Source organism: Natator depressus, chromosome 1, assembly GCF_965152275.1.
Source record: "Natator depressus isolate rNatDep1 chromosome 1, rNatDep2.hap1, whole genome shotgun sequence".
Lineage (NCBI taxonomy): Eukaryota > Metazoa > Chordata > Testudines > Cheloniidae > Natator > Natator depressus.
The window spans coordinates 10,405,836-10,420,741 of record NC_134234.1 but is presented as its reverse complement, the minus strand read 5'-3'; the positions used below and the strand labels follow the sequence as shown (position 1 = coordinate 10,420,741).

The following is a 14,906-nucleotide window of genomic DNA, read 5'->3' as shown; positions in this document are numbered from 1 at the left end:
CAGAGGACCCTCTCTTTTGGTATCTATTCAAGGCCAGTAGTGTTTACCAAGCTTCTAGCAGTTGTCTTACCTAAGAAGATAGGGTATAATAATGTAATTTATCTGGACTATTGGCTTGTTCGGGGAAAGTCACCACAGTAGGTGGAATCCACCATCCAACTGATTCTTCATTTCTTCCTTGCTGTCCGCCTAAGAGCCAACAAGGAAAAGTCTAGATTAACACTGGTGCAAAGAATAGAATACATAGCTGCAGTAGCAGACTCTAACACAGCTAGATCTTATTTGCCCCAGGATGGATTCTGGCTCATACTACTGTAGCTTTCTTACAAAGCATACCCCTTTCAGGCAGCTAGGTGGGTTCAATCCATACTTTTACAAATCAGTATTCCATCGTAGAACATCAAGGTCAGATGTGTCTTTTCTACCTACTTAGCTCGGGTTACTGCTTGTGAGTCACCAAAAGTGGAATATATATATGGAAAAGCCCTTAAAAAGAAAGAACTGGAGTAACTGCAGTTCTTCTAAATGTGTTGTCCATGTATATATATTTATTTAATATATATTTATAAATATATATATTTCATGGCCCATCTTATCTATTAGTATAGAGCTCTAGATTCTGCAGTGGCAAAGGAATTCACTGGGAGCCGCTCCATCCTTTGTGCCCTTGGTATGCGAGCACAAGGACACTCAGGGTTTATGGAAGGCCCACCAGACACTACTGCTGGACAAAAGACTTCAATTTTGAGTGCATGTGGCTCATGTGCAAAAGAGTAGAAAATATATATATATATATACACAATACATCTCAAAGAAATTCAGGTATTGTCAGGTAAATCACTTTACTTTCATTCATACATACCAGAGCACTTTACAGAGAATGGTAGTAGGGCTTGGAGTAGAACAGTAGGCTTATAGACTAGGTTCCAAATTCAGGTCTTTAGTTCAATTCTTTATTCCTGAGCATCAGGCCAGCAGTGCACACCCCTCCCCATTCTCTCAGCCTAGGAGGCAGAGGCAGCAACCCACATTGTTCTGCTCTCACCTCTTTACCAACTGCAACCATATTGATGAGCTCCTGATTGAACTGGACACAATCCTCCATGGCAGAAAGGTCAGTAATCATAGTCTGGGCTATTAGTGGGATTATCAAGGCACAGAGGATGTAGGGAAGGTCTTATGGGAGTGATTCTGAATCTTCCATGGTAAGATACACCACAACTCCCATACAGAATTCTTCAAATGTCTGTATAAATCTTGAAGCAATTGTTCTTGTTGTTTTTCTTTCAGAGATGTCTTGTGCGGAAGACTGCAGTGTGTTAATGTTAAAAAAATACCTCAAAGCAATTATCGTGGGTCCATAGTTCAGACTCCAGTTGGCAATGTTTTGTGTTGGGGTACAGAATTTAGTGCTGGGATGGAGGTAGTAGACATTGGATTGGTGAGAGATGGCACAGCATGTGGTGATAACAAGGTACTGTAGTAAGTACGGTTAGATTTGTGAACGGATTAAATACAGAGGAGGACTTGAACTCTTGTTCCCCTCTCCAAGTTTCCTTCCCTCCCCTTACCTGAAAAGCTTCTAAGACACTTCTGAGAACAACCTGTTCTCCACAGGTGGCTGAGGCAGACCAGTAGGTACCCCCTTCTTAATCCTTCAAAAGACATGAGTGATTAGTGGCAACAGATATTCTTCCCTTTTGTGGAGTATGTGGAGAGATGATAAGAGTCAGATTTTTCCAACGCTCCTAGGTGCCTAATTCCCATTTCAGTTGAAGTTAGGTGCTTAGGCCCTTTAGAAAATCCCACTAGCTGCCTATCTTTATCTTTGGGCACCTAAATACCTTTAAAAATCTGACTCTAGATGTCTCCTACTCTCCTGAATGTGCTAAACTGTCTAAATCCATCTTCATTTTCTCTGTATATGCCAGCACAGGACTAAAAAGACACATGCTAATGTTCCAGGAAGAAGGCTTGTACAAAAAGGTGTATCTTGCAACATGCTCTGAGAACAGTTAGGCTTGAGCTATGCCTGCTCTGCCTGGGTATCTGTCTGGGTTTGCAATATTAATCTAGAAGCAAAATCCTCAAATGTTAAAATAGTGCTTAAAAACCTGGAGGGTATTTGTCCCAGCAGTTACATGCTTGTGACTGATGGGATGATTGGGCCCATTTCATTCTTCTATTGGGTGAGTGTACAGGAGTTTATCTAGCTACTTATCTGTTTTTCTGTGACTATATTTTTATTTTGATATCTGAGAATGACTGTACAATCTAGTCTACTAGGTGCATAATACTCACTTTCTCAGCTGTGGTTTTTAAATGCTTTAAAGTTTGTCTTTAAAAATGCAAAAAGGCCCAGGAAATTTATAAACAACATCATTTCTGTACAACTTCTTTAATTCCTGTATTGGTATCTTTTCCCCAACAGCATAAAAGGAAGTCTGCATTCTTCTCTGAGTTACTGCAAAATTGGATCCCACTAAAGGTGCTTGTGTGCCCCATCACAGGAGTTCAGAATGTACCAGATACACCTTCGTGCTCCCCCTCCCAAGTGCCACTCCGTTCCTTCCCACTGCTTAGACAGAAAGTTGGAATAACATTGTGTCCCTACTGTACTTTGTTACTTTGTAGTTAGAGTAGAAGTTTGTAGTTTGTTTAGTTTCCTGTAGTTGTTAATGTTTCATTTAGCCCATTGGCAGTAAAATATATTTTAAAAAAAAGAAATAAAAAATAATAGAGCATAGACTGTATCTGGGAATGATGGCTGAGCCTAGATTTGTTGGGATATATATATATTCATCACAATGTAGTATGTTATAGGTCATTGCGGCCTGGTATGAATGACGCATGCTTGACATGAATACGTGCGTTGCAAGTTAGCAACCGAAACAAGAATTTAAGGTCAAGGACTATTAGAACTATTTGTGCAAAAACAATCTTATGTTCTGAGAAAAATACAGGAAATCATCAGCAAATGAAATAACACCAACTGGACTAATATAAAATTGTATTAGAACTGGAAGAAGTGGCACATCTTGGATCATGGCGGCCCGGCCAGGATTGTCTCTTTGGAATTGTGTGGGTAGAAGGCCTAGTAAACAAAGGCAAAGAACCAATGTCACGACAGAATGGACTATAAATGTTTGCCTATGACTTCTGCAAATCAGAGTCATTTATTGATCTAGAGCCCCATCTGGATATAGATGTGGTTTTCGCCGGCTCCACGCATCTTATGATCTTATCCTGATGGAAGGAATGTCGACTAGCCATCAGGACCATTCTGATCTTTGGACTCTGGTATAGTATGTTTGGGGTGTGAATGTGGAGTAAGGTTCGTTTTATAATCGATAAAGAGCATTTAAAGTATTATATACCAACACTGTCTCCGGTATCTGCTTGCTCCCCATCCAGTAGGGAGACCTCTATTGCAGGTCTAACAGATTTCCTGGCTTTAAATCATGCCCCCCTTGTTGAGGAGTGTCTGGGGAAATGGGGGAGAGGGGGTATTCCTCTGACAGAGACCCATGACACGTATCTCTACTGTTTGGATGAAGAGCCCATCATTGCTAAGTGTTCAATATGCAAATTATTAAGAAATATACACAGAAGGAGAGACAAACTAGAATAAACATTTTCCTCATGGAAAATGCATGAGGTTTATGGTGGATTCTGAACAGAGGCATGTTACCAGAGACATGACACCAAGCTCAGGAGGAGCAAAGAAACCAAAAGAGACTCTACAAAATCCTTCAGGTCAGTTAGGGATCCCTGCTGTCCAAGGACTGAGAGAGCTGGACTCCAAGTCAGCTTCTCTTCACATTCTCTGTCTCCAGTGCTGGGTAGGAGGAAATGTTTTTTAATGGTGCTGTTGGAGTTGGCATGGGAAGAAGCAGGGTCAGAGCTGTCAGTGTTGCATCACCATAAAGGACCATCCCAGAAATCTTCTTAGCTGGTACTGAAGGCTTGAGGGGATAGGAGGGCACAGATGCACTTGTTACACTCCACCATGATACCAGAGTTGTTGGCACTGTCCCTCACAGCTCTAGGATGTTCAGCATGGTCATCCCAGTGCCATCTATATTGGCACTGCCATTACTAAATAAATCCCACTCACCACTGACTGTTTCAGCCTCTGTGGAATCTTCAATATGGAGGGATGTGGCACTGGTTTCCTCAGCACTGATGTCCCTTACAAGTAATTTCTTGACATCTCTCTGTGTCCTCACTAGATCTCAGGATTACTACAGAGCCTGACTCACCAATAATCTCATGGCCATAGCCCCTGCACTGGCTATATCAGGCAGTGCTGCCCCGAGCCTCCCTTAGTTCCTTCTTATCGCCCGTAGCTGGAGTCAGAGCTCTATGTGGTTTTTATTTCACCTTCTTCTATTTAGTGACTTTGTTCTCTAATTGTATATCGTTAATTAGTACCCCGAGTATAGTTACTTAGATTTAGTGTTAGGTAGTTGTTGTTGAAGTTTTCCCTGGTGTTGCCCTCACCAGGATTTAAACATTGTCTGTTGTTTTGGGAACGATCCCCACGTGGAGTGTTTGCTGTGTCTAGGTGAAGCCAATGTCAAGGAGTAGTGTTCAATTTGCAGATCGTTCACGAAATAGACTCAAGTGGTGAGGTATCTTCATCTGAAGCAGCACCTGCTCGAAGAAGCCAGGCAGCCTGCTTTGGCACAGAGGATCTCATCAGCTCAGAGGTTGCCCTCTAGTGCAGAGAATGCTGCCACTTCGCATCCTGGAGCTGGCACCTCTTTGAGGAGGCAGAGGAGTAGTTCCCCATCAAGTGCACCGAGGAAAAGGTCATGTAAGACGGGACATGGAGTGGCCTCGGTCATTCAGGACTTATCTCCCTCCCCCAGAAGATGCAATGAATCCTGGTGCACGGCATGGAGCATGTCCTGTCAACCAGGAAGGTCAGAGACCCTGTACTGTTAATCCCGGTTCCAGCCCTGAGGCATCCACTGAGTCCGATACCAATGAGGGCAACAGTGGCACCAGCTACTTCCATGCTGGCAACATATCAGGCAGAAGTGGACCTCCTCTGCCTTTCTGTCCTCACCTCTCCGTTGGTCCAGAACTTTGCCAGGGCTGTCTCCTTTATAACCCTATTGGCTGGCCAGGCCACTGAACTTAAGAGTCTGTCAGTGCTGCACCCAAATGCTTCCCTTCCAAACTCAGTGGAAATGGGGCCAGTACCAGACCCAGCACAAGGATTTCCATGGCACTAGGAACTTTGGTACCCCCTATGGCTGGCACCGCAAGTGTTGCCATGTTGGCAGTCACTGCCTTCAACTTTGGTATCATTGGTTACTTCAGTACCAATGCTGACTCTGGTGTCAACCCCACTCCCTGCACTGGAAGCAACAAAGGCATACTCAGTGATGCCAGTGCCATTTCCACTGTCGGTACCAGCCCCCTTGTCATTCTGGGCTATGGATGAGTGGGACCAGCTACTCACACCCTCAGGGTTGGCTCACCACTATGGCCCAGGACCACTCGATAATTGAGTCAGGACCTTCCTCTTTCTTTCTTCCCATCACCTGATTGAGAGCTGTTCATGGAACACTATGGGTACCAGGATTGGCACACATCTCGTTATCTGATGGAGGCCCCTGCCCTGGCACCTATGGGCCACCAATGCCCTATGCATACCAGTAATCTCCTCAAAATCCATGGGACACTCCTCAGTCGCAGAGATCCTGCTCCTCGTCCTGCTCAAGGCCAAGACCACTGACTACATCTATGGCAGTGATTGTCAGTTCACCACAGCTGCAGGTACTGGTGAGGCTTCCCCTCAGGGAGCCTCCAGAGTTGTCCTGCCTGGGCCAATCAGCCCTGGAGCAGGATCCAGCTCAGGCACACTTAACTGCCTCATCCTCACCCCTGGATGGTTCTGTGGTGCTGGGATGTTCCTCCCCTTTGGTACCAGAGGATTTCAAGGCATACCAGGACCTGTTACTGCGTGTGGCTGCATCTCTGAGTAAGATGGCAAAAGAGAAGCTGTTTTCTGTGTGGTCATTGGCCCATGGAATTCAACCAATACTGTCTTCTATCCAGGACATATTGGAATACCTGCTGCACCTTCAGTCTTTGGGACTTGAGCTTAGTTTATTCAAAGTGCATTTGGCAGCTATACTGGTATTTCATCCCCCTAGCAAGGGAAGATCAATCTTCTCCAATCCCATGATAACAAGGTTCTTAAAAGGGCTTCTTCACCTACATCTGCCAGTCCAAGAGCTGGTTCCTCTGTGTGACCTTTAAATAGCCATAGTGGTGCCAATGGGGCCTCCTTTTGAGCCCCCAGCATCTTGTCCCTTTCCACTCTTCTGTTGGAAAACTGTTTTCCTGGTTCCAATAACATCTGCAAAGAGAGGGTGTAAGGAACAGGCTCTGATGGCAAAGTCTCCTTATAGAAGATTCTCCAAAGACAAGGTGACTTTACAACCATACCAAAAATGTTTGTCTAAAGTGGCCTCTCAGTTTCACTTGGACCAGGCAGTATACTTCCCTGTATTCTTTCATAAGCCACATTCATCTCTGGAGGAGCAGCGTCTCCAAACATTAGATGTCAGGCAATGCCTAGCCTTCTATTTGGATAGGACTAAACCATTTCATGCTTTTCCTCACCTGTTTGTGTCATATGCAGATCGCATGAAGGGTCAAGTGTTCTCTTCACAGACCATCTCTAAATGGATAATATCTTGTGTCAAGACTACAGATGAAATAGCTTTGGCTATGCCACCTCAGTGGGTGCGAGCTCATTCAACAAGAGCATAAGTAATGTCTGTAGCAATCCTCAGTGACATTTCCATATTAGATATTTGCAAGGCTGTTACGTGGTCATACATACATACATACATTTACGAACCATAATGCCATTACCACATCTTCCACGGTGGATGCAAGATTCGTTAGGGTGGTCCTGCAATTCTTGTTTAGGTAGACTCCAAGGCCCTCCTCCTGGGAGGGGTACAGCTTGTGAATTACTCAAATGGAATACATGGCTGCATCTTTTGCAAGATGAAGAAATGGTTATTTACTGTAACTGTGATTCTTCAAGATGTGATGCAGAGTATATTCCATGATCCACCCTCTGTACTCTCTGCACTGGAATCTCATCTCATGGATGTTCTGGGTGAAGAAACTGAGGGGGGGGGGGGGCAGTGCCACTTCATCTAGCGAGGGGAGGGGGTTATGGCACAAGGTGTGAGCACTGCCTAGAGCCCTACGTGGATACACAAATGTGTGTCCGCATCCAATTCGCTATCCACAAAAAATATCCGCAGATATCCGCAGATATCTGTGGGTTTGCAGGGCTCTACACTGGGGGCCAGGCTGAGGCCCCAAGGCATCCCCCCTGCCGGAGCCCTGTCAGGGACAGCCACGTGGGCAGCTGTGGGGAGCCTGCGTGGAGTCACAGACCCTCCACCTGCCCTCAACCAGGTGGTAAGCCTGGCGGGCGGGGACACAGTCGGGGCTGTCTCAGCCCCCCACCCCTGCCCGCATTGCGGGCAGGTGAAGGGTCCTCCACCGCTCCCCAAGGCTCCCCAGCTGGGCTCCACGCTGGCCTGGCCGGGGGGGAGGGGGAGACCTGGGGAGCTGCCTGGGGGCTGCTTGGGCTCCACGCCCAAGGCAGGTGGAGGGTCTGTTGCAGCTCCCCACAGCTGTCTGCCCAGCTCTTACCATAGCCGGGCTGCGGCTTCAAGCCAGCACCCTCCCCGGACGGAGCCGGGTAAGGGAGAGCCGCGCTGGCAGCTGTGGGGAACCGCAGCGCACCCTCCTCCTGTCCTGGGTGAGCAGGCCCCCACCAAATGCCCCGCCCCTCCAGCATCTCCACCCACCCAGGGCAGGTGGAGAGAGTCAGGCTCCCCCCAGCTGCCAGCACGGCTCTCCTGGCCCCAGCTACTGCCAGGGAGGTGGCTCGGAGCCGCAGCCCGGCCACGGGAAGAGCCGGGCAGGCAGCTGTGCAGAACCACGGCAGACCCTCCCCCTGCCCTGAGCGGGGAGCCCGAGCAGCCGCCCGCCAAATATCCCAGCCTCCCTGCCTCCCAGTCTCTCCACCCTTATGGAACCTACTTTTGAACCTTTATCCAATTATTCAGTTTATCTATTGTCAATGAAAGTGAGTTGCAAGCTTTCATGATAAACACTCCCAACATAGTTTTTGATATGGCTAGAATAACTATGAGGCTTCACCTGTCTTTGATTCCAAAAGTATTGTCAGACTTTCGTATAAATCAGTCTATTCACTTACCAGGTTTTTCCCCAGAAACCTCATTCCTTGTCAGCTGAATCTAAATTAAATACTTTACATGTGAGAAGATCATTGTTATATTACCTGGATAGAACTAAACCTATTAATAAGACTTCAAAACTTTTTGTTGTTTTAGTAATAAATCCAAAGGGATGGCTATTTCATCACAAAAACTCTAAAAATGGATATCAGATTGTATTAGGATATTGTACAATAATAGTGAGTCCTCCTTCAAACATTCAGACTGGGTGGCAAAGGAACTGCATGGCAGTTGATGTCGCCAGGCCCTTTATGCCATCAGGAGAGGGAGTGTGAGAGCATACTGGGTGTAAGCACAATACCTGCTGGACACTATTAGCTAAAATGTTCCAAATTCCTGTCCTGGGGCACACAGAAATCATGAGTGGGATCCACATGTGCAGAACTTCTCAAAGAATCACAGTTACTGTAAGGGAAGTAACCACTCTTTTTGATGCCTGGCTCACCCTTTTTCTTCTCATCTCAATTTACCACCATTATCCTAGGTATTTCAGTGTCCAGGTTGATTCCCCATCTGACTCAGTAGCTGCTCACCACCTTGCTCTCACCTTCCTATATAATCTTCAATGATCAATTGATTTATAAAGTACAAAACTTAATCCTAGGTGTCAATATGATATACCTAAGGAGCAGCTTCACGACAGAGAATCTCCCCAACAGGAGTTGACCTTAATCTTGCAAAAGGCATAGGATATAAAATAACAGGTTTGCGCCTATTGAGTAATGCTTGAAATACTGAACTAGGCAAATACTGGCCAAAAATTATTAAATGTGACCACCTGCACTGAGAGGGTAATAGAGAAAGATAAGAAATTTAAATGTAATGTTTCAAGAGAGCTACCTATAGTGCAAGGTTTTACACTAAAAATACTTAAAGGAGAAATGTTATTTTCTAGAAACTGATTCTTTGATATCAGGGGTTGGCAACCTTTCAGAAGTGGTATGCCGAGTCTTCATTTATTCACTCTAATTTAAGGTTTCGCGTGCCATTAATACATTTTAACATTTTTAGAAGGTCTCTTTCGATAAGTCTATAATATATAACTAAACTATTGTTGTATGTAAAGTAAATAAGGTTTTTAAAATGTTTAAGATGCTTCATTTAAAATTAAATTAGAATGCAGAGCCCCTGGGATCAGTGGCCAGGACCCGGGCAGTGTGAGTGCCACTGAAAATCAGCTCGTGTGCCACCTTTGGCACACGTGCCATAGGTTGCCTACCCCTGGGCTATATAGATTCACCCTCCCCACTTCTTCGGCATCTCTGATATAGATTCTGATGAAGTGGAAGGAACACCATTCTGCAAATGAGCACATTCACAGCCTTTATGCTTGTTACTTTCTGGAGGGCTCGGCTTTGGTGCCAAGAATGCAGTGAAACTTTGAAAAAACAATTATTTACCACTAATTTTTTCTTTTTGACCCATGGTGTGGTTTCCACATCTATTAATCAGTCAGAATACAGGCTTTCCTACTGTCATTCCATTATCTAACGTATATTTATGTGTGACCTTTTACAGATATGTATAAACAGGACATGTGTCAATATAACAGTTCTGAATTATGACTGTCATGACAAAAAATGCAGTAGTAGAGGGGTAAGTAGCAAAGATTGGAACATCCCTTGTATATTAAAATGTAATAAATAAAACACTGGAATTAGTTCTCTCAGCAGCTATGTTTCACATTAGATATCTTGTGCTCCATCTGATGAAAAGCCACTACAGTGTATGACACATGATGTAGTAAGATCTCCAAAGCAGTCAGGTCTCATGCCTTATAGGGTTTTATAGATAATACATTATTTCTATGCATTGCACTTACAATCAGCTAGGGAGTCAGTGCAGAACAAGAAACACGGGTGTTACATTCTCATAGCACTAGATGAAGGTTCCAGAATAGCACTAAATGGAGCACAATACAGTCATCCAGCATGGGCCTGACAGAGATATTGATAACTGAGGTGAGGTCTGCCTTAGATAGGACAGGTCATAATCTTCAGGCCAGCTGAAGGTGATAAAAGGCATTTTGGGCCATTGCTGTCCCCTAGGACTCCATGGTTTATTGTTGGATACAGTAATACATTCCTCACAGAGGGGTGTGAGGTTTGCAAACCTCAGCTAAAGTGCACTGAGATCCTCAGATGGAATGTGCAAAATATTTCATTAGTTTTATTCCTTTTGACCAGGCTTCCCATCGACGTACAACCATGTCTCCTCTTCTTTATTCTCTCTTGTTTTCTCCCCACAACAACTTTCATTCCATCATCAACAAGAAAATGATAGAACTGTAACTTCCCTTGCTCTTAATGGCATGGCATTTCTAGATGACTTCATAGGAATGTTTACAAATCCTGTATTTTGTGACAATCCTATGATCAGCAACCCTTGTTCTATGACTTTCTTACTGAAGAGACTGAACACCTCTAGAGTGTCAGTTGAATGGGAAAACCTCAGATAAAAGATTGCCCTCCACAGTAAGATTGAACCCATCCCATGCTAATTTTAAAGAGGAAATTTGCTATGCAGGATAAAGGCTTGTCTACTCTAGGTAATAGCTTAGCTGTACACACCAAAAGTCTAGGCGGAATCACGGAGAGATGAATGTGGGTATTTCAGATACTTTTGGAATAAATGATACTGAGGAAAAGAAAATCTCAAATGCCAATGAAATACTTTGCTGTAGTGATACACATAAATATGAACAATTTTTTAATGTCATCAATTCTGTGAAACTGGAGTAACCTGGATTCCTGATAAACTGCCCAAAGCCCCAGCATGGCACAGACTATATAGGATACCTTCTAGACATGGCTATAAGGCCCTGGGGGCTGGGACTAGAACCAGAACCAGAACCCTGATCCTTTGACTCCAAAAGCCCTCACCTGCCTCTACCACTTGAGCTATAGGAGAGCTCCTGTAGCAGCTAACAATGGAAGTGGATCGCATATCCTCTGTCAGTCAGCCACTAAAAAGCAATGTGCACAATTACTTCATTACTTACCCATCTGCAGTTGGACATTTTTCATCCTGAGGTTCACAGGAGTTTAAGTCCAGCAGTATAAGGAGACCCATGCAGACCACAGATGCGATTACTATTTAAATCACACAGAAATAGGGAACTGAAACAAGAACAAGATGATAATATGACAGGATGTAAATGCTCCCTTCTGAACTGGACCATTAGTAGTACCTTCACTAAGAATCATCCTTTCTTAAAACCCAATTTTACAGTGTAAAAAACATCTGGCTGATTTCTGGTCTGATCTGAGGTCACCATACTACTGAGTATTAACCTGAGTTTAACCAAGGTCTAACCAAACTCTTTGGGGCAGGGACTGTCATTTATTACACATTTGTACAGCACCTAGCACAATGGTGTCCCAACCTTCTTTGTCTCCTTTAGGCACTTCTGCAAAATAAATGTTAAATGATAACAACTAGCATTGTGTTCTGACCTCAGTTTACTCCTAGAAGTAGAAAACCTGCTTATAATCCCATGGCTCCTCCTCCACTTTAAATCAGTCAGTGAGCCAACTCCCGCTTTCCAAGCTGCATTCCTAGCACCAGATGGTGCAGTGGAAAAATAGAAACAGAAGCACTGGAATGGCAACAAGTGGAGTTCAAGAACTACAGGTTAATACAGCCAGCTTCACCTGGCTCTGACAGTAAAAGATTCTCCTCCAAGATAAGAATACCCAGGTCTCTACTTTTTATAGTACAGAGAGAAGGAAAAAAACAACTCTCCCATATGCACTCTGCTGTTGGTTTCTTGCTACCTATCTTCCTCCTGTGTGCTTTCAACATGATTCAATAAAATTACAATTTTTCATATATTAGCCCTTTAATAATGCTATCCATTAGATTTTATTGTTTCATGCCATTTATACATTTATTTTATTTCAGGTGTGCAATAGCAACCGAAACTGCCATTGTGATTTTGGGTGGGCCCCTCCAGACTGTAAATACAAAGGATTTGGAGGAAGTGTTGACAGTGGGCCCCCTCCGACTCCAAATGGTAAGTGCTGTGAAAAACTAAGCACTCGAGACAGTTCACTTTCTTCTCTATCTTCTGTTACATCAACATCAGTTTGTCTGCTGTTGCCAATCTTTTTATTTGTTTCACTGATGAGCCTCCAGACTTCACTTCCATGAGTTATATTTGTATAGTGGGTAACCTTTCTTTCTCTTGCCAGTTTGGCTTGGCAAACTCTAAAACATATAGTCTGAATGGGGGAGCTTACATACATTGCTCTCACACGCCAAACGAGTGACCTACAATCTGTACCAAATCTCCTCCAAACCAGTGAGTTCTTAAGTTTGGTTTCATGGTATCTGCTCCAGGGGAAACAACATGTTTCATGTTCTTCTGAGTATAATAACATGTAGCATGTTGAATCTTGTTTTGGAAATTTGCTTTGTGAAAGATTTGAAAAACCTTTTGTAAAACATCATTTAAGCAATAATCAATTAAATAACAGATTCTAACTAGATAAAGTCTTATATTTGGTAATTTACTCATATATAAATTAGTAACACCAGATTTGCAGCTGCTTTGGGTGGATTGATCTTGGCTGTGTCCTTGAGTAAAGCACTATGGATTGATATTTATATTTTCTGTTTATGTCCTTCTTTTCTGTAGGTTCTGATTTTCTTGGCTGCTAGGGTCTTCCCTTGCACAGTCTGTCTCTTGCTGCTTCTGGAATTTTTATCTTCTCTTCTTCCAGTTGATCACTCTTTTTCTTTATCTCTGAGACCTTTGTTCTCTCTTAAGGTTGTATTTTTCCATCTGTTCTTAAAAACAACAACAGCACACCCCACCTTTCATTCTTTTCCCATAATTTAACCATACTACATCTCACCATTGCTTAATGCTCCCATATTTGTTAATACCATTCCAAAAGTTTTAGAGAAAGAGTTGAAATCTAATGGTGTGAGAGCAGGCCTGGAAACTAGGAACTTCTGAGATCTCATCTTGGCCCTGACAATAACTCCTTTGTAGCCATGGGAAGTCCTCTCTGTGGCTCTGTTTTCCCATCTCTAAAAGAGAAATAATATTTAACCATACCTCATAGGAATGTGGTGAAGAGAACATAAGAACAATCATAGTGGTCAGACCAATGGTCCATCTAACCCAGTATCCTGTCTTCCAACAGTGGCCAATGCCAGGTGCTTCAGAGGGAATGAACAGAACAGGGAATCATCAAGTGGTCCATCCCCTGTTGCCCATTCCCAGCTTCTAGCAAACAGAGGCTAGGGACACTGCAGAGCATGGTTTTGAATTCCTGCCCATCCTGGCTAATAGCCATTGATGGATCTATCCTCCATGAACTTATCTAGTTTTTTTTTAATTAATTTTAAGTAATTAATCAGTGGGTCAAATTTAGAACTGGTGAAAGCAGGTGCATCTTCCAAAGAAACTTCTAGGACACATTCCTCAGTGACTTATGCTGGCAGAAACTGCCTATGGGTGGTAGGTGGTAAAGTAATGTACCTTGCTCCAACTAGGCACTCACTGGATGTGCAATATGAACATAACTTACATCTGAAGGGAGTGTACCAGAAAAAGCAGCCACCAGAAGGTTGAAAGATAAAGTGGGATCACCTCCTTACTCTCTGCCCCTACCATCTTATCCTAAACTCTCCTGTTAATACGTATCAGGGATACGTCTCTTTCTCCACACTGAACTATTATCTTTTTAATGGCCAGGCTTTCCCTGGAACTTGCATAAGTTAGATATTGTTATTAACAGATACTTATCAAATACAGCAGTCTGAAACCAGGACGGGAAGGGGTTTCACTGTTGTTAACTAACACTGGTACTTCTCACTTACCATGAACATGCGAGACAAGTGGCGTATAAACAAACTCTGTGGAACTGTCTGAAAGCTCATACTAGGCCTCAGGAACTGCATTTTCATCTGTGTACTGACTGATTCAGCTCTACAATGTCTTCTTCTTGGATGCAGATTCTGAGGTGTCTGCTTTCCCAGAGTTTGACTAAGAGAAGGACTGGAATGAGAGCAAACTGGCTGTAACTCATATAAAATGGAAGTCATGCTAGTTGGAGGGAAATATTAGGCAAATATGCAAGTGTTGTCTGCATCTTCAGCTGTGAGGCTTGTTCACCCTTTTTCTGATTGGTAACTTGAGGCTTTACTGGTCCCATCACTGCTGTTGAATTCTTGATGTGGGGTGGATGAATTGTGATACCTTTTTAATCTAAGGGCAGGAAGCTGTAACTTGTACTCTAATGTAAACCTGGCAGATGTCACCCACATCTTTGTCACTTCCAGCCCGCACTATAACAATGTGATCAACTTGGGGCTGCCCTTGAAAAGAACTGGAAGTCATTATTTATATAAAACCTAGAAGGCCTGATTCAGATATCTTAGTCAAACCAATTAGTACCTGTTGTACTGATCTCTAGGGCCAAAAGAGTTAAAGGTGTTATAAACTCTTTCACTGTCCAACATTGAAACAGTATTACAAAAGTTCATGAAGAGGGGGGTCCATAGAGACCCTGGTTTACTCAGTTTCTTGGCAAACATCCAAAAGCATTCATTCTAAAGTTGGAAGTTTATTGATCAATCACAAAA

General features: G+C 43.5%; 1 protein-coding gene across 1 annotated transcript in view; it reads left to right on the top strand.

The window, feature by feature from the left end:
* Positions 1 to 14,906, top strand: part of LOC141981076 (disintegrin and metalloproteinase domain-containing protein 9-like) — a 119,662-nt gene that overhangs the window by 87,159 nt on the left and 17,597 nt on the right. The window contains exons 16-18 of the mRNA XM_074942885.1: positions 1,291 to 1,474; positions 9,828 to 9,905; positions 12,213 to 12,324. Coding sequence (XP_074798986.1) covers positions 1,291 to 1,474; positions 9,828 to 9,905; positions 12,213 to 12,324 — 374 coding nt within the window. The remainder of the gene's footprint in view (positions 1 to 1,290; positions 1,475 to 9,827; positions 9,906 to 12,212; positions 12,325 to 14,906) is intronic.